At 35.5% G+C, this 26,362-nt stretch overlaps 1 protein-coding gene and 1 long non-coding RNA gene across 2 annotated transcripts; both read right to left on the bottom strand.

Moving 5' to 3' along the window:
- Nucleotides 1-494: 494 nt before the first annotated feature.
- Nucleotides 495-4,503, bottom strand: LOC133515848 (FLYWCH-type zinc finger-containing protein 1-like). Its single transcript, XM_061848440.1, has 2 exons — nt 3,720-4,503; nt 495-2,630 (listed from the first exon to the last, which is right to left on the bottom strand). The coding sequence occupies exons 1-2, from the start codon at nt 3,793-3,795 to the stop codon at nt 2,347-2,349; spliced, it is 360 nt and encodes a 119-aa protein (XP_061704424.1). The 5' UTR covers nt 3,796-4,503; the 3' UTR covers nt 495-2,346.
- Nucleotides 4,504-5,255: 752 nt separating this feature from the next.
- Nucleotides 5,256-8,380, bottom strand: LOC133515852 (uncharacterized). The gene is made up of 2 exons (XR_009799095.1): nt 7,482-8,380; nt 5,256-7,133 (listed from the first exon to the last, which is right to left on the bottom strand). It is a non-coding gene; the product is annotated as an uncharacterized LOC133515852 (long non-coding RNA).
- Nucleotides 8,381-26,362: the final 17,982 nt, after the last annotated feature.

The following is a 26,362-nucleotide window of genomic DNA, read 5'->3' as shown; positions in this document are numbered from 1 at the left end:
ACATTTGTCTCGGGGCCCTCTATGACATTTGGTCGAGCACCCCCCACCTATCTGTCACCGTTTAAAAGTTGCCATACAAAATAAAAGTGGCCATGGTGTCCGCCATCTTGGATTTTTTCCAAATTTTTTTTTTCCATACCGATCTAGAGGGCCCCGAGATTCCGTGACCGAAATTTGAGCGCGCCGGGACCGACATGAAAATCGGCCGCCATTTTGAATCCGCCATTTTGAAAAAAAAATGGCGGCCTCCGAAACTGCCCAGGGTCCTCTGTGACATTTGGTCGAGCACCCCCCCACTATCTCCCACCGTTTAGCCGGGCCGTCAAACATTTTTCTGTCCCGATCCGGTAGACCGAATGTCGGATTTTTCCGGAGGTCACCGGACCGCCCCCTGTACGACCGTACCAAACTCGAATCCCCCCCGCGCCTCCTTCCGGGAGAACAATTCGTGTCGATTAATGTTCGGGCTGCAGCTTTATATAATATAGATATAAATTCTTTGAGATCTTGAACAAATAAAAAAAAATGTCTTCTCATTATCTACCTATACTATCATACTTATACTTATTAGGTATCAATAATCAACCAAATTTATGGAAATAATTTATTTCTTAGCTTGCCACATGTATTTTATATTACTTTTGACCGATTTTACCATTTCTTGGCCTTTTTCGCTATTTAAGCTAGACTTGAAAGTCATGCAGTTTTCGTCAAAGTTGAGTCGAATCATTAATTCGGCTTTAATTAGATCCATTCCCATTCTATTCCTTTCTTTTGTGTAGAGGTAAGGCAAACGCGCTCCCGCCCCGCACCGCACCCCTCACCGCACAATCTCACGCCAGCTCGCCACGCGCGCCCCGCGCGCGCGCAGTCAGACGCCCTTGACGCGGGTCGCTCGCTCGTTCGCTCGGCGACAGTTCGGAACTTGAAATTATTGTTTTATTATAACGTGAAGCTGTTTTTCGGGACAGTCTTCACTTCGTCGGGAATCGGGAACACATGCTAAAAATCGGGAGAATCCCGCCAAATCCCGACCATCTGGCAACCCTACACGAGAGTCGGAGATACAGCTTTATGTACCTTGTGCAATGATCGCACAAATAATGAGTTTTCCTGTCCTATTATTTGTCGTATTTTAGCAACCCGTTTATTACAGTAGCTATTCATTGTAATCAATGTTTGGTTCTTTTCATTTATTACTCATTAATATTTAAAAGGCCTTACTAATGGAAATAAATTTTAATTCAAAAGTAATGAAACGGAATTAGAGCTTTGAATAAAAAACTCACGATACATTTTTATTCGTAGCTCTTAGAGACCGCATCGTATCTTCACTCAACGTCGCGGGCGGACCGAACCGGCGTGTTCTTAAGATACGTGAAGCCGTGATCACGCCTACACGGATTTACACGGATTCACGTACCCTAATTTCACGTAGCCGAATGTCACGTGCGGAACGGACCATAAAACCGTTGCCGTGAAACACGAAACCGGGCGCACGGCTACGGGTTCACGAATCACGGACACGACCGCGAGCCCTAGTTTGGAGGCCGTCCGGGGGGTGGGGGGGGGGGGGTGTCAAGAAGTGTCCGGGGAAAACCCGGACACTTTTCATGTCAGGAAGCACATTAAAACTACATGTAAAATTAAAGGTCTTGTTTTTTAAAAATATTATTTTCGGACTCATCCGGGGAAAAAATGCGATTTACGCCAAATTCGTCCGGGTTTTTTTGAATCTTTGTCCGGGTTTGGCGGAATTCGAGATGGCAGCCCTACGACTACGACTCTATCATATAGCTTGAAATGATGCTGACCGGGTCGAGTAGACGCGGCCCGCGGCTATATTATTGGCTATTTGCGTTTTTCTTAGTGGATGCACGTTTTTAAAAAGTAAAAAACAATACAATAATAAATTCCCGTCCGCTAAAACATGACAATAATGGTTTGGTTTATTTTATTTGAGTTTGACCATAACGAAGAATTTGCCGTACTATTTTTGCTACAATAAGGTGAACATTTCCGAGCATATTGGAGAAAAACTTTATAATAGGTATTCAATAGCGTTATATAATATTACCTGCAATTACATTTGCCTAGAAACAAATTTGTACATATTTAAATACACTATCCAAGATTTTCTAGCTACCACCTACCACACTGTTCTACGGGAATCGGGATAAAATTGAACATTTGGGAAAGAATTATAATATGCCAAATACTTTTCGGCCGTAGCCTCTTTTTTTCCAGGACCATGGAATCTGCATAATTTTCTAGCGTTATTAAACTATAGCATTCCTACAGTAAATTGATATGCAACGATTAAAAGCATGATGAGAAGATATGATTTCAATGTTTCGCCTCAGATTTTGTGTAAACAGCTAATATATGAGGATCAGGTTCTTGCTGGGTCTCTGTGGACCCCATAGTAATCTTTGGCGGTGGGTGATCATGAGGCTTGTAGGCGAACACACGGGTTCCGTAGCTCACGGCCGACGCTCTGCAGCCCCTCAGCCTCCTGGAACAGTACCAGGAAATCCGGCCCAGGGCGTTTTCCTTCTGGTAGCTGTAGGTATACCCGGAGAAGAGGAGGAGGGGATGTTTGCCGCCCCTTTTGGTCCAGAGGAATTCGCCTGTGAAATCATGGGATTTAATAGAAAAAACATTTAATAACATTCTGCATATAAAAAATTTGAAAATTCTGTTGTCGCAAAAGTGACTCAGTTCAACTATTAGTTCAGTTAAAAAGCTGTATATATACTCGTAGAGTGATATAAATAATTCCAAGACTTAGGTGAAAAGAAACGCAAAAAGTTAATTTAAAGATTTGATTAATACTATTTATTTTATGTGGTAAACATATAATAAAATATTAAACATTCATAACAGGCAATATATTTAACGAACGCTTGTATAAGCATTCTAGTCCGATCACATGATAAGGCACAACACTTTGTGCTATTCAATTTTTACTCTAATAAATCGACTAAATTTTTTAATAATGATTCATTATCTTACATTTTTTTTAATTTAACAATGATAATATTAATGTTCAATAAATAAAATAACAACTGGTAATACCTACAAATTCAGTCTATAATATACTAAAACATGGGAGTATCTATCAGTGTAACTTACATTCTTTAAATATCATACTTAGTAATTAACTCAACAATTCTTTTTAAAGTTTAAAGTGACATTTTAACCCCAAAACGGAACGCTGATACTATATAATTACGAATTATATTTAAAATAGTTGAAGACTCGAATTGGGTAGTTCAAATGCGTCATAGTTTATTTTGAGTATTAACCTGATAGAAAAACACTTCGAAAAAAAGAAAGAAAAAAGATAAATAATAAAGGACGGATAGCAAGCAGAGAGAAAGCATTTATTCGCTAACAAAAAAGAGGAAGTATCATAATTATTTGTTCCGTGAAAAGAAAAATTCTAATAAACATTGCATAGTACAACTTTGCAAGTAAAGTGCCAAGCAATCGCCGCAAAGTCAGTATAGCGTCGGCATAATGATCAGCGTCAGTCTAATAGCCGTCACTCGAGAGATATTATCTTTATGGAATATAAAAGCATCGACATGCATGTTATGTGCGTCCTAATACAAATATCAAAAACTTTTGGCGCATCAATACACTCTCACAAAAACGTTGTTACGCTTCACAAACTGTGGTTTCCTGTGGCAGTGGTCACCGCAGTCATCAAGTACCTGGAAGTCCTCTCCTGTGAACAGCTTGGCAGTACACCTCTTCGCCGTGCCGGGCTGGACCATGGTGCATCTCCATTGGCCGATGTTGTTGTTGAACTTTTGTAGACTGTAGGAGTAACCCTTGAATATGAGGAGGCGGCCACCTCTTTGAGATTGGGCGAATGTTACTGAAAATTAAATAAATAAATACATAGCGTTTGCAATCCAAGCAAAACTACATTACACATTTTGCGTCCTGGAATAGATATGGCTGGTACAGTCAGCATCAAAAGTAGCGGATGAAAGAACGCGCCAAAAGTATCTGATATTCCGGATAACTTTTCCAAATATAGATAAATTTCTAGAATTCGCGCTCGAAAGTATATCTTTTACACTCTTTGTTGTTCTATATTAAATACATCACTTTTTGTTAAGCTGTTACAGAATGGTAGATACTTATGAAACGTTATTTGATCCGCTACTTTTGATGCTGACTGTACAAGTGTAACCAAAAAGTGACCTGACTTCAAATTATAGGCAGAGTATAGTCAGACAGTAAAATTCCTATTTTTTCAAGATTTTATTGTTCCTACCCGGTCGATAGGAACAATAAAATCTCTGCTTCAAAGGAATTAATGGAGATCTTATGTGGACTTACCATAAAGACTATGACATAACTATTCGGCTAAAATAGATATGAAATATGTCTGTTTTAGACGAAAACGACATAAACAACACACACAAAACTACTTAATCTAACACCAATTTATTATAATTCTTTAGTGTTTAATAAAATAAACTCTTACTTCGAAACATTCACGGTGCCTTAGTATAACACCCATTAATTAACTGAATATATCTCTGTCTCGGATGGGTATGGGACCCGTGGGCTCTGATGAACTGCCCCGTCTCCGAGACCGTGATCCTGGCTCTGCAGGTCTTCAGGGTACATTGGTTGCACCTCCAGCGCTGGCCTTCTTTCGAGCTGTTCGCGAAGCAAAAGACGAACCCGTCATACATGTACAGCTGCCTGCCGTTGGCCATTGTGATGCTTTTGAAGTCTGTGCGGATAGAACTGGTTATTAGAAATTTGAAAATGTTTTTATAGAGCCCGTACAACGTACTACACGGCTGGAAACCAAGTTCCCGAGGGTTCAAGGTCAACTTGTAACAATTGAAGTCTGCGCTTTAATTTTAATATACGAGACATAGGCGCGCCGTATGCTTGTTTGCCACCGACGTAGTATAAATAAAAAATGGGATAGCTGCAGTTCCCCTTAGCCCGAAAGAATTTTCAGTGGCCAGTGACGATGATCTGAGACATTTGTTACTAACGCATGAGTAGGGTTTTGTAATCTGGATCCGAAATATATGAAATTATTCGGATCTAGATCCGGATCCACGGATCTTCCCGTACATTTCAGATCCGTCGTGCAAACCCATGAGTCATATTCATATATTAGAACAAAAGTCGGCATCATTCACTTTTTTACCTGTTGATGTTGCTGAGTTTGCTTTTATATGATATAATTAAATAGGTACCGCATGTAAAAACTGTTTAAGATAATATAAGTTTATTAACGAAAATTTAAAACCAAAATCAATAGAAGTTTAGTAAATACTATAAATACTAAACGCCACCGGCGTAAGAGCCACAGCATCAGGATGCCTTTGCATAAAATCGTAGTAGAAATGTTTCCCAGCAAGACCCTCTTTTTGTTATAACGGTGTGGGGTATTCATATATTCAGCCAAGTCAAAAGCAAACTTCAAAAAGTCTTTTTTCGCAACTTACACCTAAGATTTAAGTAGGTATATATTATAACATATGTCCCATCATCCATCTTATAGTAACCCATGGTAGAAGTGTTTGTGCTCCCCAGCAGCTACTGTTATCATCCCATCAGTATTCACAGTGATTATAATACGCCTTGCTATTGGACGTGTCCAATTGTGATTTAACACATTCAACGCTGAGCTACGGTAGTTGCGCTACGTTATCACCGATAACATGGATTTCCCAGTATGTGGCGGAAATGCTTTGTAATGGCAAAAAGACAACGTGTCGTGATTAATGCCGAATGGGTTGCCAGTTTCTGAAAATAGTCTCTAGTAATTTACTACAGGCCGTTGGTAAAAGCCGCTACATCGGGATGCCTTTGCAAAAAATCATAGTAAAAATGTTTTCCAGCAACACCTTTCTCTTTGTTAAAACGATGAGGGATCTTCATAGATTCAGCCAAGTCGAAAGCAAACTTCAAAAAATCTCTTTTCACGAACGGTTCACATCTATTAGATAAATCTTTTAAGTAGTCTACTAAAATTTGTTCATACTCGGGTGAAAACGTGTTAGTAAATCTTCCTATATTTGGTCTAAATATTTTTATTTCGCCGCGTTTCGATTCCAATGTTTTAGTGTGTAGAGTGCTTTTTGGAATGTTGTAGCGTGACGATGCTTCTCTTATACTAAGTTCTTTAGTTAGAACCTTGTTTATCGCAGTTTGTAAATGTATGTGGTCCCATTTTCTTTTCATTTTCTTCTCTCCTTTCTCAGTTTTTACTGAATCTACAAGAAACGAAAGACTACTGTAACTTTGAAACGTCCTTAGATAACTACTTCACAGCCATTCTAACAGAAGTTCTTCCCTATACAGGGTGGACATGCTAAATACTAATAGTGTAAAAAAAATCCCCCAAAGGGATTCCTAAAGTTTACTGGGCTGCGACCCACTTGAACGATTGCTACATTTGGCATATATGCATATAATATTCGCTCGCGACTCGTTACCCACCACGGGATCGCGACCCATAGTTTGGAAAATGCTGACTTAGGTAGTTTAAATGATCTTAATTAAAAATGGCCATGGCATGGAGAGACTTAACACCCCACTTAACATATGTGCTAGAAAATCATCTGCCAGAGAGAACTGGCGTAGAATCTTCGTCGTTCAACGTGACCACAACTGCTCTGCCAAGAGTAACTCGACGGGGAAGAAGAAGAAGAATTCAAAATAAAACAAGGCCTAACATTAAGTTATAATTAAATAAAATTTAATTGCATATAAATATCTTTTATCCTATGCCTCATCCCAATTACAAACAAACCAACCAACCAAGTCAAGTTGGTCGACAAAGTATTTGAGGACTTTATATCTCTAGTATGTTCGAGTAACCTTCTTTTCTTAACAGCGCTTAGGCTATATTTTAATATATGTCCCATCATCCGTCTTATAGTAACCCGGGGTAGCGTGCTTATGCTCCCCAGCAGCTACTATTATTTTCCCATCAGTATCCACGGTAATGTACGCCTTGCAATTGGACGTGCAGCGGAGTCTGGTGCCACCCTGGCACTTGAAATGGTAGTTGTACGTGTATCCTTTGTACATGTATAGTGTTTTGCCCTTTTCTGTAGTAATTCTTTGTACTTTATCAGTTCCTGGAAATATTCTTGACTAATGACTATGTGTTGACATTGTATATAATAAAAAGTTGACGATCATACTATATAGATATCATATAGATTAGCTTCAAATAATTTATGTTAATATTATGAAATTAATAAACATAAATCTATTGAAGTTGATGCTTCATTACATTTAATATCGTATTACAGACTTGAACTGGTAGAAAAAGGATAAGAAAGGTATTTAAAAAAATTAAACACTGTTGTATTGATAACGTATATACCATTACCTACGTACCGATAAAAACGCCTAACATTAATATAGTTATCAAGCAAGCAACAATACCTAGCTAAAAATCACCAAACATTCCAAGCACCTACCGATAAACAAATCCTTCTTTATTCATTAGTTTTTTCTGTGGTGCGACACAATACGAAACGGTCGAGATTCTTTTTGTTATTGTTTGTTATGTTAAATATCTTCTTCCTGACTTTTCTTCTTCAGATCTTTAGACTAATCTCACCACACTCGAATTTCATATTGATTTACACAGAAAAATATCTGCCTTCCGATGTGCGCCTATAAACCCTTCTATCGTGCTTGTGCTTGCCACTTTGCTTTATTAGTTTCCCATTTTCAGTGACGATGATATAGGCCGTGCACATATTGGTTTTGTCGCAACGCCAACGATGGAATTCATTTCTTGCATATTTTAAACAGTATGCGTACACGTATCCGTCGTATAATAATCGCTTCTTTCCATTTATAAGTGTAATTTCTTGAAGCTCTACAAGCAAAGTAAAATTGTATGAAAGGATCACCAAAAAATTGTATGTCAAGTAACAGTTAGTTTCCTGTTGAAAACGATGTTACACTATTTAGTATTCACATTTTATTATATTCAAAATAAATGTTTGGGAATATGTGCACATGCAATTGCAAATATCGACTAGTGTAAAGTTGTAAACTATACTTCTAAAATTTTGCATATCTTTAAAACTCTTGTTACGATTAACGCTGTATGAAATATTTAGCTAGGTATTTATTCTCCTCTTCTTTAACTCGGTTTTTCACTGTTAAGGATCGTTAAAAAACTTGGGAGTCTCCCAAAATAGTGGCTTCAACACCAACAGATGCGTTGCAATAGGCTTTTTCCATTACTTGAGGTCTCCAGCATGATATCAGCATAAGTAGCTCTCTGGTAGAACCAGCATCTAAGGTTAAGTCCACTTTGTCACCTATCGTCCATCTTTCTGGTTATTATATATGAGAATTTCTGCAACACATTTATGAATGTACTCTCAGATATCCTTGTTGTGTTTTGATATATTTTTTAGGAGGATGAGTGTGGTTTCCGACTGCTTTCAACAACAAATTTTCGCTAGTAACCGTGATATACGCCTTGCAAGCAGAAGTATTGGTGCAGTGCCAATACTGAGCATCTTGGCGTTTATACACAAAATGAAATGTGTATGTGTGCTCGTTGTAAATTAAGTACTTCTTCCCATTTGTCATAAAAAGTTCCTGTACCGTTTCTAAAACAAGGGATTTAAAGTTAAGACTTAAAAGAACATTGTAATGGTAATACATTGTTATATAACACTTGATACTCTCGCGTTTTGTACACATAGGTAATAAGTGATATGATATAATTTCATTATTTTTAGCTTAAATCCCACGTTTTGTGTGTTACCACATTATTTAAAGCTCAATAACGTTGTACAAAAGAAACAATATAAAAATATTTTTTTTATTTTGTTCAACAAAAATAAACTTCTAGACAAGTATTACATACTCAGTTTTTTTTACGACTAAATTCCCAAAAGGCCTACCATTATATATTTATATTGTTAAGCATTGATAACTCCACACCATTCCACTTAGTTTCATACCATGCTTGAGTTCTTCGTACTCAAACCTTCAAATATTTATTATCACGCGTCCTAAAAAGTCGAGCTCTTTCATGATAATGTTGGCCATCGACTCTCAGGAGTTTCCGTCCACAGACCTCAATAAAAGCTTTGCAAAACGAAGTCCTGCTACATCTCCACCGCTGCTTCTCCCGAATTTTATATTCGTACGTGAACGTGAAGCCGTTGTGTAGAAGGTATTTCTCACCGTTAACCAGATTCAATTCCATTACGGTATCTGTAACAAATGAAGTTGCTGAAGGGGAAAATGAAAGTAAAAGTAAAAGTGTCCTTTGACATCGGGGTGGAACTACTATAACACAGTCCAAGGGTCGAAATGAAGAAAAAACATAAATAGTTTTTCGTTTGCTCTTATTGCAATGTGTATGATGCATTTCACAGAAAGATTTAAATTTATTTACAAAAAACATATTTTAACAGTAAGGTCATCATAAAATCACTACACTACGGCTTTACACGGGACATATTATCATCTTTAGTCTTGTCTTGTACATCTGCCGTACCGTGGCCTATTTTGTTTGCCTTTAAGTTTCACGTATTGCCCATATTTGGTTATGTAGAACTGCATAGGCGGGTGAGTGTGAACTCCTATTTCCTCCAATAATACGTTTTCATTGGAAGTCTTGATGGCAGCAGAACATGCGTCACTAGAATCACTAGTGCACCGCCAGCGTTTACCATGTTTTTGTGTTTTGCCGAAGTAAAATGTGTAGTCTTTATACAAAAGCTGTTTTCTTCCGTTAGTGAGCGTTATTTCTTTTGGCTGATCTGTAATGACGACAAACATTTGAAAGGTTATAGAAATATATTTATTTGCGTGAAATGTGGTACAACAAATTAGATGGTAACATTTTCTATACGTTCAGCACATCTCGCCGACAACATGGACATGCAAAATCTTTACTTAAATCTAAATATTATTTACATAATTTACATTATATTTACATTTAATCTTATAGACGACAGTTAGTCGAATATTGGTTTGTATTTTAGAAAAAAGCGTAAAAGAAACATTCTATAATTTCTAGGCAAAGAACTGATTTGCTCAGAAATGATGGAATATTTTGGCTGAGAAATCTGTTAATGACTTCGTCACATAAAAACAATATTCAATAATTTATTTATTTGTAAAAAATATGCAAAATTTCACAAAACTCGAAAATTTATTTTAGTGTATGGTGATAGAAGATTTAAATACGTGTATAGTTTGAGGCTTGTATTAATTAATTTTGTTACAGCGCAGTTATTAATAATTGATATATAATGTGTTATTAATAATTGATATATAATGTGTGTACCTTTAGGATGACTGTGGGGGTTATTTACACAAAACACAATAAACGTCCATGCTATGCTTAAAATGCATAACTCCTTTACTTTTTTTGTGTTTTTGTACAATAAACAGTTAATACTACTACTACTACTTTAATTAGTTTGATATGTATTATTTAACTCACTTCAGACTTGTTTTTACTTAGATTTTTTTCCTACCTTAATAAATAATAAATGTATAAAATATTAATTAAAAAAAATTAAGTGTATTACGTGTTTTTGTAAAAAAAAAATAACTCACTAAAAACAAAGTGTATCAAAGAATCCTTTCTTCATAATATTAGAATAAGGGCGTACGAATTAAAATCTCAATAAAGTATTCTTTCTTTAAATGCACTACGAGTACATTTACCTTTTATTTTAACGTATTGTCCAGTCACGTCTAAAAATATCGATCGATCTAAGTGCCAAAAATATGTATACACGACCTTATGGCCCATACATTAGGGTAGTGTATACATATTTTTGGCACTTTGTCCGTATTGATATTTTTAGACGTGACCGTCCATTACTAGTTATCAAATGTTTTGGGGTGAGTGGATATGGTTGCCACATATTTCCAAAAAGTAGTGGTCACGATCAGTATTGAGAAAAGTGCGGCACCGAGAGCCATGCAGCGCCATGTTTACCGTACTTGGACTGTTTGGCCATGTAAAACGTATAGTCTGCGAATATTAGTTGTTTCCGACCATTTGTAAGTTCCATTTCTTGTTCAGGGGTTCATAGGGGTAAATCGCATTTGAAATCTGGAAGTAATAGAATACTTAATTGGAAATATGTGGGATGACAGTATGATGACAAGGAAGGCTCCATTTGTAAGTACTAATACTCGTAAAACTAATTTGTTACTGTATCTATAAACCTATGTTGTAACCGTGGCTGTTAATTTTACTTTTATATCCTTTATATACCTAACCTAACGCTATATATTGTAGATTTATCAGTAGGTAATCTAGTAATCTGTGGACGATGTTGTTGGCCACACACACTTGATTATTCTTTTCTCAAACTTGCAATGAAATGTTGACATGACTTACTTCAAATTAGGTCCTGAAATACTACATATCAGGTGCGATGAGTGAAGATGATATGTAAAGGAATTTCATACAGCCTTACATACCTAGGCCTGTAAGGCAACCTTCTTTTGTTTTAAGTAAATGTCAAATTATGACACGTCTTGGCATTCAACCATAAAAACACCTTTAAGCAAAATTCTGCCATTATGCTTTATTTTTATTTTTTTTTGTTTTTCTTTTTTTCTCTTTTTTGTGTTTGTTTCATATTTTTGCCCTACGACGCACGGTTTAGGGGATAAATAAATAAAATAAAAAAGCCTTTATTTTTTACAGAGTTAAATTTACACTAATATTATATTTAATTACAAAAAGTAGTTGTTGTTAGTAGGTAAGAATCGTGAAAAAAGTTTGTTAGAATTTTAAGAATTATAAAAATATGATAGCATTATTATTATTTGTTTCGTTTTCCTGTGAGTTATTCTGCAAGAACCCCTCTGCAGGTAAAGGCCTCCTCCAAGGTGAACCAATCGTCTCTGGATTTTGCAGTTTGCATTTAGGGGATACAGCCCTATAAATATTTTTTTTAGTCATGCAGAAATCTTTATAGGGCTGCATCTCCTAAGCCGTGCGTCGTAAAAAACAATACGCTTTGTTAGTTTTGTTATATTGTTTAATCAGACATAAGCAAAGTAAAACTTCTAAGGAATACAATACATTATACAATACCACACACTTAAAAATAGAAATATTGTAATGGATCGGGTTACTTTGAGTTGAGTTTCCTTTTTATATTTATCTCTTGTTAGCAACCACAATCGGGTTTAAGACATTCGTTCCAACAGATGGCATTCTTAAATTAAACCAAAATCTCACACTCCCCTAAAAAATAATGAGGTATCTCTTGCAACAATTGTCACAATCTAAAATCCCACACATCAGAGATAGATCAAAACATAGACTTACAAAAATAAAACTAAACCTTGTAATATTTTCCTTCAGAGGTCTTATAAAACTTTACGCGCTCATGATTATGCTCGTTAGCACGTTTGACAATGGCCATATCGTTAGTAACGAGGACATAGGCCTTGCATTTGGAATAAGAGGTGCATGACCAGCGACAGGTGAGGCGCGAATTGTAGTGCTTGAAGAACGTGTATCCGTCGATGTAGAGGTGCTGCTTTCCATTCTTTGTGGTAATAAGCTCGCCTACGGATATTAAATTAAAAATGAACGATATTATGATATGATATAACCATGAATTTGGTGTAGTCATAAACTAAGATTCCAAAACTTCAAATTCTGTTCTTATCAAATCATCAATCAAGTTTGAAAGTTTGGAAGTCTAACTAAATACGTAAACAATATTGTGGAAAATGTGTACATACTTTTAAAAGGCTGGCTGTTGACATTCTGTCAATGATTGTTAAACTAATCTTTTCATTGGGTGACTATATGGCTCAATCACGAGCTCACGACTAGAAACATTTCCCAAGAATTCTTTAATTCGTATTTTATTATTACTTAACATAGCCATTATCATTATCTACCAGTCTTTTAACTTGACTCAGCAAGTCTTTCACTAATTCTTTACTAGAAACTGAAGTTGAAGCAACATATTTCCCAAAAAAAACTTTAATTTTAATTGTATTACCACTTTACATAACCAATTTCATTATCCACCAGTCTTTTCATTGGGTGATTATGTGATAGCTCGGTTTTGATTATTTCGAAATTTGGTTTTACAAGAAGATATGATTTGCATCTAGGCCAAGCAGTGCAGGTCCATCGAGTAATGTTGTTCTTCTTTGGATAGTGCTTGAAGAAGGTATAGTTCTGGTGGAAGATATGGGTTTTGCCATTCGCTAGAGTGATAGTGTGTGCTGAAATATAACGTTTCACGAGTGTTAGTTTGTATATGTTATGTCAGCAGTAGTAGAGTAAAATAAAATGAATTTTTGTTAGTGAATAATTTACACAATAAAATTGGTTACTTCCGTTCTACTCGTAGTAGTAATGTTTATTGTTTAATCAATTCTTCGAACATAGGTATAAATTACACACGCATATATCTTCCAGTATTTAGCTTAACAAACTTCTTCCTATTATGGTTATGTTCAAGATTCATATCATTCTCGTTCAAGTTAAAATCTTTGTCGACGCTCAAGTAGCTTTTACAAGTCGGGAAAGTTGTACAGCACCACTTGTCGAAGAGTTTCCTCGTGTATCTTTTGTAGTAAGTATACCCGTCGAGGAGAAGGAGGTTCTTGCCATTCACCATTGTTATCAATGTCACTAGAAACAAATAATCAGGTTTCCATTTTGAGATTATTTTGTATAAACTTACGATTGGACTTTGTCAGGAATTTTGAAAACATTTTCGTAAGCATTCTCAAAACTAGAATAAATGTTCGATTTATTACCCATTGGTACACAATACTTAAAATAAAAGTGAAGAACATTTATCATCATATGAATATTTATCATTAATGACTATACAGGCACTATAATTATAAAGAAAACTACTTTAAATATCTCCCATCCGCACATCGATGTAAGAGCTTCTTCTCATGCATGTGATTCTCATTGCTCTCGAGGACTAGAAGGTTCTCGTCCACGCAAACGGACGCCTTGCACTTCGGAAAGTATGTGCAGACCCACTTTTCGCCATTCTTCTTCTTGTAACGGAAGAAGAAAGTGTATCCTTGGTACACCAGGGACTGTTTGCCACTGATCATCGTAATCATTTGAGCTGTAATAATCTGTTTTGATTAAATATCATTTATAAACATTCATCCCGGTTTGTTTGTATTTTTAGCAAAGTTTTGCAATGATTATTATCGACGCATTTATTTTATAAAAAATCCATGCCTGTATTAAGGTTAATTGAAATAACTAATGTCAGCATTATTAGCTTCTTTATTTAAAAAATAAAATTCGTTATACATTTCCTACATATATAACAATACTGAATTTTAATCCAAAAATAATGAAAAGTTTTATAGAATCTTTAAAACATCATATCTGTCGTAAGACCAATTATCTTATTCTCTGAATTTGTGTATTACCGCATCTGGGTAGGTACATGTTGTATTATTCTGACTCGTATTACTAAATAGATCACCATAAACTGGTCTATCTAGTAGTAACTATTATATCACATTATCTGCATTTTGTGACAAGTCGTAGTAAATCCACAAAACAACTAACTACTTCAAATATCTACCGTCCGGACATCTATGTAAAGCTTTCATCTCGTGGTTATGGTTGAGTTTGCTCTCTAGAACAATAAGTTGAACGTTTCCATCTACGAACACGAAGGCTTTGCATCTTGGAAAGTTGGTGCAGACCCACTTATGCCCATTCTTGGTTCGATATCGGTAGAAGAATGTGTAACCTCCATAGTAAAGGCACTCTTTTCCGCTAACCATGGTGACCATTTGGGCTGGAAATAAGAAGTTGCTTTGTCTGTTATCTCCTTTTTTAGTCGTTCTTCTCAGTGGCCATAGTATCTTACAAAGATTTTTTTTTTATGCACTAGAGCATACAATTTACGTATGCAGCCTGTACGTATCCATAAAGAAAAGATGAACTTTATGAGTATGGAAGTGGACTTTACATGATTACTTATGCATCATTCATCTTTCTCAGGATTTAGTCGTATGACTAGTTCTGCTCCATCTGATACGGTATGGTCGTACGAGTATTTCGCATATCTGCAGAGCACTATATAATTTTCTCCTAAATTAATTGATAGTTAGTTTAATAACTTCATAATATGGTCACCTTATAAATGATATGCCTATATCAATAAACATTGGCCTTGAAATGATATATGAAATGAGATACATATGATATATAAATAATTTCGGTTGGTCATGTCAAAACCAAATTAACCCGGATGAGTTATAAAATGATCAATTCATCACTCTGGCTACGACACGGGTATTCGAAGTTTGGGATATCTAACAGAATAGCGCAGCTTATGTTGACTAGCGAGGAACCGAAATTCTTACAAGAAAAATAAAGACAATAATTAATTTGGATGATTTTATTCAACAAAAGGTTTACTCAATAAAAGAAAGGTGATGTTAAAATACATATAAATAAATTGAGCACTTAAATTAATCTTATTTTTATATTGTGAATTGTGACATAGAAAGTAAGTAATAAGCAAAACAGTGAGTTTTTGTTCTTGAAAATCATACAATACACGATTCTATAATTTAGTAAGACTCTTAAGTACATATTTTGTTACTGCATTTATCTTAAAATAACTGAAAATTATCCGGGTATGGGCCCAGGTGAACTATCTACTAGTAAACGACACCATTGGAGCCTGGTCTCAAATTAACAATTTACAAATCCAACAATATTACAAATATGGACGCAATTATTCGTTATCGTACAAATATACATTTTACTTCGAAAAAATTCTAGGTTATTTAAAGTGACATCATTGAATGTTAGTAACCTATACCGTGTCATTATGTAACTATTAAAATTAACAAATTACTTATTAGTTAACAAGCTCTTGCTCCAAACATTAACACCAATTGGAATTTTATTGTTATTCAAAATTCAAACTTATACGAGTATTGTAATGGACAGTCTTTAAAAAAATCTAACCTAACATCAGCATCTGACGTACACTCCGTTGGCAATCATAGAGTAATTAGGCCTCTCGTGGTTGTGATACGGGCTGATCTTGAGAATCACGGAGTCATCAAAGCTGACCAGTACGAAGGAGTTGCAACCCTTCTTCTTGCTCGAGCACCGCCAGCGGGCACCGGTTCGGAAGTTCTTATCGTTGATCTTATGGAACGTGTAACCGTTGTACATAAGCAGCCTTTTTCCGTTGGAGAGTTTTATGAATTTTGGCTCTTCATCATCTGTAAAACGCAAATATTTTAAAACGTATTTTGTGTGAATGTAATCCTTTGCTACCGCAATTAGTCCTTGGTTACAATGCCTTGAAGGCTATAATCACATTTCAATAAATTCCTAAAATAATTTTACAGTACATATGGTGCTACTTTCCCGCAATAGTGCGGAAATTAGCACTTTCCGTGCCTATGTCGAAAATTTTAAGGGCCATGTGTACTGTAAAACTTTGTACGATACACGTGCAAATAGGTAATTCGCAACTCTTGTCGATCTAAAACATCCCCTTCGGTCGTGTTTTTTTAATTTATCGTCACTCGTTGCGAATTTCCTTCTTTCCGCACTTAAATCGTAAATAACTATTAAATGTTCAGTGGTCTACTCCTATTGGTATTCTAAAATATTAAAAAGTTAGACATAAAATAAATAAAACAACAGGTTAAATGAATATTTATATTAAAATAAAAATTTGCAAATTTAATTGCTGTGTGTATTGATGGACATACCACTTTCATTATCAGCCTAAAAGTCGTAGCGGGACTATTTCTTAGTTTTATGCTCCTACAATATTCAATCCCATTTTAACATTAACAACTGTGTCATCACCAAGTTTATTTACATTGCCGTATTTATCTGTTAAGTTCGCTTATAATTCACCATTTCGTATCCTACCCTTTACAGTCCTAATAAAACTGTCTTTTACACCCAAAGTAAATATGAAAAATGTTTTACACACTATTTTACAAAATATTATCACTCCTGTCGCGTGACGTAAAAAGACGTTTATACGAATATTTTGGTTTAACAACACTCAAAAAATTTGCTATAAAACGTCGCTGTGGCGTTTTATAACCCTGTCTGTCTGTAAAATGTCTGTGTTCAGGCATAAATACCATACTGCATTTGAGATAAAACCTTACCTGTCTGACCTAGTGAGTAGTGACCCTCCTATGAAGCCGATGTTCCCAGGTTCAAGTCCTGGTAACGGCATTTATTCGTGAGATGAGCGCAGATATTTCTTCCTGAGTTATGGGTGTTTTCTATGTATTAATATATATATATATATATATATTATATCGTTGTCTAAGTACCCACAAAACAAGCCTTATTGAGCTTACTGTGGGACTTATTTTTAGTCAATTTGTGTAATAATATCCTATAATATTTATTTATTTACTATTAAAAAGGAAGTAAGTATTTGTCGGTTCTTTAGTCGGTTTCTGTAGTCGGTTCTGTATATCATCATTATGTCATCATTAAGGACGATTAATCAATTAATGTGTCCATAAATAGTTTGTATTAAGTAAATTCGCTTAGTTATATTTTGCCAAATATTTGATGATGTAATAATGCATTCTACATATATAATTAAAAATAAAATTCAGAACCTTGCTTAGCTTAACATGACCATGCACAATGCATATGCACCTGATTTGTCTTTGTTTAGGTACAGTAAGCTGCAGAGATAACTGACCCTCCCTGCATATAAACTTACTGGTTATATCTGCAGCTTAATTAAGGATTGGACGTTTTCTGTAAAAAAATCTATGATTTTCTGCGATCCTTGAATAAAACCAAAGACATTACTAAAATATTTTTTTAATAAAAAACGAAAACGTTTTTGGACAAAATGCCACACAACAACTATGACATGGATACCCATTATATTTGTAAGAACTACTTTTAAAATAGCAGCTTACCATTTTTAGCACATTTTCTCCACCACATTTTTGACCACCATTCTATCGGTTGTTCCAGTCTCGTTCATTTTGTACGAGTGACTCCTAACACGGACGCGAGATAGTACGCGTATCTTTCGAATAACGTAAGTTACTGTCGAGACGCACTCATGCTATTCCCCATTGACGCACTTGGTCTGACAGAGTTTGATTTGTATACGTTTTTATTTTTAATTAAATCAGGCCTCATATTCGATAGCTTACATGTAGACTAATAGACATAAAATTATATAATCAAAACTTAACAGTATTTAGGCACTAAACTACTAAACACTATTTAAATACTTTTCATAAGTAAAGAAGACTATTTCGAGTAACACAACCTCAGGTTAACACAATAAAAAAAACTAGCTAAATCTAAAAAATACAGTTCTAGTCAATAAAAGAAACGTTCATAGATCTTACTTTCTTTCTATAACAATGATACGATACTCTTATGTTAGGATTTTTCTCCAAAAAGTCAGCATGCATAGCCTTTATGGTAATGTTTTTTGGTAGACATAACTGATTTTCTGGACAGTCTGATGAATTAGAAATAGTAGGAAAGCTTGTAATATGATCTTCAAAAACAGATTTGTCTATTCGAATTTTATGTTCCTCTTTTCTCTCGTACTTTCCTCTTCTGTCATGAATATCTTCTGCATATAAGTTTCTATAAAGTGGTGTGTCATTAAGTTTATGGAATCCTAATGTTGTTAGGAAGAATTCTTTACAAACGGGAGTGAGGGTCAAATCTCTATTTTCGAAATAGTATTTGAATGTCACTTTTCTTTTTGTTGCATTTTTTGGTTCCGTGTGAATACATAACTTTTTCATAAATTCTCTTCTTTGGCTGAAACCTAGATTCCAGTATGTATTGTTAATATCGTTTCGCACAGCATCTGTGAAATGGCTAGTGCATTTTTTCTTACACGTTAGAGGATTGCATCCAGGTTTGACCATAAATTCATGTCTTCGAGTTTCTATTAATTTTTCTTTTCTTACCTTCGTTTTCTTCCTTCTAAGTGATTTACCTGCCTTAGTGAATTCACTTTCATAAGTGTCATTTTCAGATTCGTCTGCATTGAATGCATTACTACCGTGTACCATCATAAAACTCTCAAAGGGAAGACCTGTACAATAGAAATAGTAATGTTTGATCATTTTATTTACAGGATGTTATTTGGATTTTTAAACTTAATGTAACAAATGAAAGACCTTAAATGTTTAAAAGTTTATTTTATGTAAATACATTTTATACAACAATCATTTAACCCTCGACTCAATCATTCCAAACAAACCTAGTATTATATACACAACAACACAAATCTGACTATAAGACTAGTTATCTTAGTGATTTATTTAAACTTTGACGGCCCAGCCACAACATCGTACGGCGGCGGCAGCGGCGGCCATAGGTTAGAGCGAGAGTCGAGACGGATAATACTTACAGAAGAGGTAGCTGTTTAGCATGAGCAATTCATTTTTTATATTAGGGTTCCTTCTCCCGAAAAATCTGACACTTTCTGAGCAGAAAAATATATAACAATCTACAAAATATGAGAAATGATATAGTTTTTCTGGAAATCTATTTAAATATAAATAAGTGACGAAAAAAAAACTTGAAGTCACCCCTATTTCTTTCAGTTCTATTCTTTACTACTGGAACTTTTATCGAAAATATATGAATTTTTACAATCTTTCTCACAAAACACTATGAATGCTTGCTCTTGTTTAACAGCAGAAGACACTAAACTTTAATATACCGTCCATCACGCGTGACCCTTAACAAAGGCGGCTCATGGCAATGGCACTGCGGGGCCCTCATGATCGCACCACCGTCGCAGCTGACCACCGCGAACGCCTTGCATTGGAACCGCTTGCTCCTGCGAGACGAGCAGAACCAGCGGTAACCGCCTGCGTACATCACTGTGTTAGCCTTATGGAACGTGTAGCCGTTTAGCCAGAGTAGCTGCGTGCCGGTTTGAAGGGTTATGAATTTGAACTCTGTAACAAAAAGTTTATACAGTAAAATGAATGAAGAGTCTAGAAATAAATTTATTAAGTGGCCCTTTCTTAAGGGGCCCACTGATTAATAGCTCGCTGGTCGATATCGGCCTATCGGTTATTAGTAATAGCTGACAATTGCGAATAACTGACAGGCCGATATTGTCCCGCGAACTGGTAATCAGTGGGCTCCATTATTAAACTTGTTTGATCAAAGTTCTCGGTTAAAGTATGTGCTGTAAAGAAAATTGGCAATGTATTGTACTGTTTCAAAATCCTATTAAATTAATGAACAATATGAACAAAGTATACCCATGCGCTTTGAAAAGAAAAGTTATCACTTAATTTCGGATAATGAAGTAATAACATTTTGCCATAGAAGATTTAAAAAAAAAGATGATAAACTTGTGTGTGTGTTTGTTGTGATCATATTTATGTAATAAAAATTTGATAACGGCTTATATCGCTTACAATGAATTCAAAATACATCCCGACGTTTCTAACAATTTACAGCGATCGCGCTAGCTCTTTAAACGCGTTTTAAGCGCACACACACGCAGTCGGGATTAGCAAAACCCAACGGAACCCCCTTTCGTTAATAATACCACAAATTTTCGCAATAATTTTATTAATCAGGTACAATTTTACTAATTTGATAATGAACCAAACCTAATTGAACATTTTCTAAAAGTTTTCAAAATCCTTCAGCAGAACACATTCCACTTGTAGAAATCTCACACGTTAAAACACGTCGCCTTTGTAATTTTAACATAAGCTTACTGGCGTAATTACATCGGAAGAGAATGATAATACTGTTCACATATCCTCAACATTTGGCTAGCGTCGCTACTGAGCACGACGAACGCGTTACATGAACAGTTCTTACTCTCACTGGATTAGCAACACCAACGAAACCCTCTTTCGTAAGTTGCTACTACTCGCAATAATTGTATTAATCAGGCACAAATTTCATAAAGAACCAATCGTTAATTGTAGATTTCCTTATCGTCTTCAACAATTTTCAATAGAATACATTCCAGTTATCGAAATCTCACACGCTAAAAAACACTTCCGGCTACGCTAAAAAACATTTCTGGCTTTGTAATTTTAACGTAAGTGCCTTCTGGCGTAATAACATACTTCGGAGGAGAATGAAAATGCTGTCCACATATCCTCAATACTTGGGTCGCATCGTTGCTGAGGACTACAAATGCGTTACACCGGGAAACAATATTCTGCCGGGAAGAGCAGCGCCAACGAAACCCCCCACTGTAATTACCGGAGAGTTTGTGGTAAGTGTAGCCGTTAAACATGAAGAGTTGCTTGCCGTTTACTAGTGTGATCAATCCGGCTCCTGAAATCACCATCATCATCAGAAGCAACCTTAATACGTCCTATATTCCCAATACCCAACCTAGCCAAATGACCCAATGGATTTACTGGTCTGATGACCTCAAAACCCGGCTCGTATCGCTGTTGAAGATCACGAAGGCTTAGGAAGTTCTTACTTTGGCGGGTTGAACATCGCCAGCAACCCTCTTTCGTAACTTTACTAAGTGTAACTGTTACACATTGATACTGTATTACTCGTAATATTTTTTTAATCAGGCACAAATTTGAAAAATAACCATACGTCAAATTGTTATTCTTTATTTTTTATGATCTATGTTAATATTCAAAATCACAAGCTAAAAATACAGTTCCGGCTTCCCAACTTTAATGTAAGTGCCAAGAGATGTAATCTTATACTTTGGAACAGTATGGCAATGTTGGCCAGATATTCTTAATATTTGGCTCGCGTCGCTACTGAGAACCACGAACGCGTTACATCTTATGTTACAGTTCCTATTCAGTCTGGATGAGCACCGCCAGCGATACCCCCCGCCGTAACCACTGGACACTTTGTGGTACGTGTAGCCGTGGAACATGAATAGTTGCTTGCCGTTTACAAGTGTGATCAATTCTGCTGCTGAAATGAATAATTCACATATCATCATGATTATCATCACCATAATGATTAAATACTTACCAAACTCAATAAAATTATTTGTACAGTACGGTAGTACTACTAGTAGGTAGTAGTAGTATATATTAAAACAAAACAAATATGAAAAACAAGGATAACCGTGACAGAACCGGTACTTGGTTCTGCGGTGACGGAACTCGCATTGGATTGCACACACTAATAGTCGTTTCGATAAGGCAACCGTGGTGGCGAAGGAAAAAAATCACGATTCAGCGGAAAGACATAGACAAGCGGGCTATCCAAATTACTTAGTCATCATCGACGAGCCTTTAGCTAATGACGTAATGAGTGTCTTGTCAATCTATCATTTGAGAAATTATGAGCCAGAAAAAGAGTGTAGGTTCTCGCCTTTCCTGCCGGTGCCCAAGCCCGCGCTGAGTAATCGGTCGCGGAGCGCTGCAGCTTTTTATCGTTCAACGTTTAAGGGTGTTATTATTTTGCGCCTTAAAATATACAATGTTTATCATTCTGGGTAGGGTACTCGTACTATAAGCCGAAGTTATCAACTGCATATTTTCGTTGGTCTCATTTCAAACCATGTAAATATGAATAACCGCATTAAACGATTGCAGAAGGTAAAACTTATTCATGAAATAAGATAGAAGGTAAAATAAGGCATCAAACAAATATCAGATTCAAAATAGTCTCAAAGAAACAGGTCTTTATGCTTCATTAATAAAATACGTATTCAATCTGATAAATTTATTGCCAAAAATGACGAAATGTATAATTTAAAGTAAATAAGTAAATTACTTCTATTGATATTTTTAAAAAATTCATAATACACCTTGTATACAAGCAGACTTATTGCTAATAGAGATCAAGACGTTTGTATAAAGAATGTAAAATAATATTATTTGTACATTTTAGAAGCCCTTCATGTGGACCTAACCCGTCATTACTGGTAACTTATGAAATATTAACAAGTGACTAATTTCCTTAAACTATCGTAGGTATATTATTTGTAGCATTGGTAAAACCAATATTATGTATAGCATTCTTAGTGTTAGAACCCTCCCTTAATCTGAAAGCTAGGTACATATGCAATGGTCCATATAATTTCTGTGGCTACCTGTTTCTATGTATGAGTATCAGACACATCAACTTTTTCTCAGCACGATCTTCTACACCGCTAACTTAACGGCTTGTAGTTACATTACACTCAAACTCTAACGTAAGTGCCCTCACTTGTCTTCTTGAGCACAGGGGGATCATGACAGTGCTGATGCCCACTAATCCTCAACAAAGTTTTCGCATCACAAGTTAACACTACGAACGCGTTGCACCTTCCATGCTTGCTTTGAGTGGTGGAGCAGCGCCATCTGAAGCCACCCGAGTACATCTCTCTGGAGATCTTGTGGTAGGTGAAGCCGTTGACTATGAGCAACTGTTTACCGTTGACGAGGGTTATGAACTGGAAATCTGAAAGGATGGTTTGTTTAGGTTTTGGTAATTGAAAGAATTAACGATACAACAACCGTGCAAGTTGCAGCTACTAAGTATATGTAACAGCTAGTCATTACCCATTTCTTCAGTGATGTCCCATTAAAATTTATTAACGCGTATGAAATAATGACAAATTATTTTAACAGATAAATATATTATTTATATTTCATTTTCATATTTGATTCGGGTAATTTACACAAACAAGAGGTCCCAAAAGCGTCGTATGCAAGGGTATCATGTTGTATGCTATGTCAAATCGCTTCAGTGCCCTTAACATTATCTATTTGAATATAATACCTCACTCTCTCATCTAAAAAACGACACTGTGCACACACTGAGATCCAGCTGTTAGTAATATAGTTTGAATAAAAAAAAATACTGTCAAACTTTGACATAATACTGTCCAGTCCTCACATAATTCGGTGGTTCATGGTTATGCTCCCCCAAGAACCTGACCAGTTCCATTTCCGCACCACTCTCGTTCAGCACTATGTACACAGGGCACCCCTTGGACCTGTGGGAGCAGAACCACCTTATTCCCCCGGTTCTCTTGGCCCCGTTTCTGTGGAAAGTGAACCCGTCCACCATGGTTAGCTGCTTGCCGGATGCCAGTTGTATTGTTCTAACTAAAATGCAAAAATTACAATGAATACCAAACTGCAACCCGTATTGAATTAACTTGAGATTTTATCGAATAACTGTAGTAAAGAAAAAATGGGGTAGTATATTACGGAAAAACTGACCTTCCGCTATCCTCCTGGTAATGCATGGATAATAGTATTTTATACAATCCTGATATAATAGAGAGCTTTTCAGTCGAGTACCGTGTTTAGGCAACGAAGCTTGCTGAGTAGCCTAAGTAAGTTACGAGATTGAAAAGCTTGATTATATCACTTCTGTATACAATACTTTTTCTACGAGTCATCTAAAATAATACTTTTTTAATATAAAACCTAAACAATTAATGAAATTGGTAAGTATCTCAGTAGACAAAAATGTAGACATAAACGCGCGAATTGCGCCCCGCGTCCCGCTCCCTTCGCCCGGCGCCCGTTTTATGGGACCGTGGCGGCACGTGATAGGTCAATTTTTTTTTATGGTTGACACAGCACAGCACAGTACAGCGTATCGAAATGAATCTTATTTTTTTAGTTCGGTATACGAATTATACGCAATTATAGTTCGGTATACGAAATCTTAATTCAACCATTACAGTCGACGAGTAGATGTGTATAAACACGATGTAGGGCATTATAATGATTCGTCATGTTCTTATACTTCTTATCTTTCATGTCATTGTGGGCTCAACTAAATGTATGTGAAAGTTCTGTTTAAATAGGTTCTCCATTTGAGCCTTTCATTTCAATAATTATTTGCGTTATATAGATTTGTTTGATGCCATTTATAGGCACCTAGGGACCCAGATTAAACTAAGATACTTCTGAGGAAGTAAAGTAAAGGTAGTAAAGCGCAAGCACTCAAGAAAACACTTGTAAAACATCAAACTTAAACATGTTTATTAGCTACACTGTATATTTACAAGAAATCTGGAAGTAACATTGTGTAAACATTACGAAATAAATTATTATGACAACATTCGTTTTTACCTCGTCTGTTTATAAACATAATAAACAGATAAATAAATATAATTTATTTAAAAACACATATTGCATGGTTACATTCTTATAAAACAAAGGCTGAAAAATTTGTGATGATTTACATGTCCCTGAAATAGGATGGATACGACAAACATGGTTCAAGTTAATTTTTACTTACAAATTGTTAAAAGTTTTGAGTTTAAGACAAATGTAAACTCGAATAGTACGATTACTGAAATGTTATACGATTATTAATGTTAATGTTATTTAACAAGTACACTATAATTAATTAAAATCAATTGAGTTTATTTAAAATGGCCTTCTGTTTTTTCATTATAGTCGTTTAATACTCGTATGTTGGCATTTAAGGGGTGCCGGCACGATCCCGATAATGGTATGTGGCTGGCGGGAAAGTATCGGAAGTAAAAAAAAAACTGTAATAGATGAAAAATAAAATTATAGGTACACCAAAATATTGAGAGATTCTTCGACTATTATGCTAAATAAGCAATATTTTAATTACCTTCCCTGTATTGTGGTGGGAAAGATATTTAATAAGGTAGTATTTTTCCTTATTTTCGAAGAAAAGGTGCAAAATTAATTATAGTGTAAAACTGTGGGCCCGACGATTTGAAGGTAGTTTTAAAATCCTTATCTAACATATAATCAGCCAGTAAATACTTTTTTTTCAACTTGAATGCTGTATAGTCATAAAAAGAATATTCACATTATACGCGTCAAAAATTTACGTTTTCTTGAACAGGCAAAAAAGTCCTAAAAATCTCATATAAATTTCATCCAAAACTTGCCGCTATGAAATGAGCTACATGAAACAAACAAAATGATTCCGTAAAATAAGTCGCGTGTCAGAACTGGCACTTTTTCAGACGACCGAACGAAAACCTGTTAAAAAGACACTTATCAAAGACCTAGGAATCAACTATATTTATTTTTAACTTACGGACGTTGATTATAGGTTATAATAATAATATGACACCTTTCGAAAATTATTTCATTGGCTTTCATTACTTTTATGAAATTTTGTATCCTATCAAAACTTATGAACAGACGAGGTAGGTGCTACGACGAAATTAATTATTTTTACCAAATAAAAAAAGAGATCGTACCTAAAAAGTCAAAAGTAAAAAAAAATTACTTTTAACTGTAAATTGAGATCGCATAGATCATTGCATAAACATATACCAATTTCCCAATTAGTTCATCCCGTGTCTCTTCATTAAAAACTAACAATAGTCCATATAAACATCAGTACACAAGCCAAAAAGCTTATAAAACTGCAGCCGTC

Source organism: Cydia pomonella, chromosome 3 (genome assembly GCF_033807575.1).
Source record: "Cydia pomonella isolate Wapato2018A chromosome 3, ilCydPomo1, whole genome shotgun sequence".
In the NCBI taxonomy this organism is placed as follows: domain Eukaryota; kingdom Metazoa; phylum Arthropoda; class Insecta; order Lepidoptera; family Tortricidae; genus Cydia; species Cydia pomonella.
Note: the sequence above shows the minus strand (reverse complement) of the source record. Positions and strands in the feature narration are given on the sequence as shown.

Coding starts and splice junctions, on each gene's coding strand:
- LOC133515848 (XM_061848440.1), bottom strand. CDS start 3,795: ATGGAGATGCACCATGGTCCAGCCCGGCACGGCGAAGAGGTGTACTGC. Junction 2,631..3,719: donor TCACAGGAGAGGACTTCCAG/GTACTTGATGAC, acceptor ATGATTTCACAG/GCGAATTCCTCTGGACCAAA.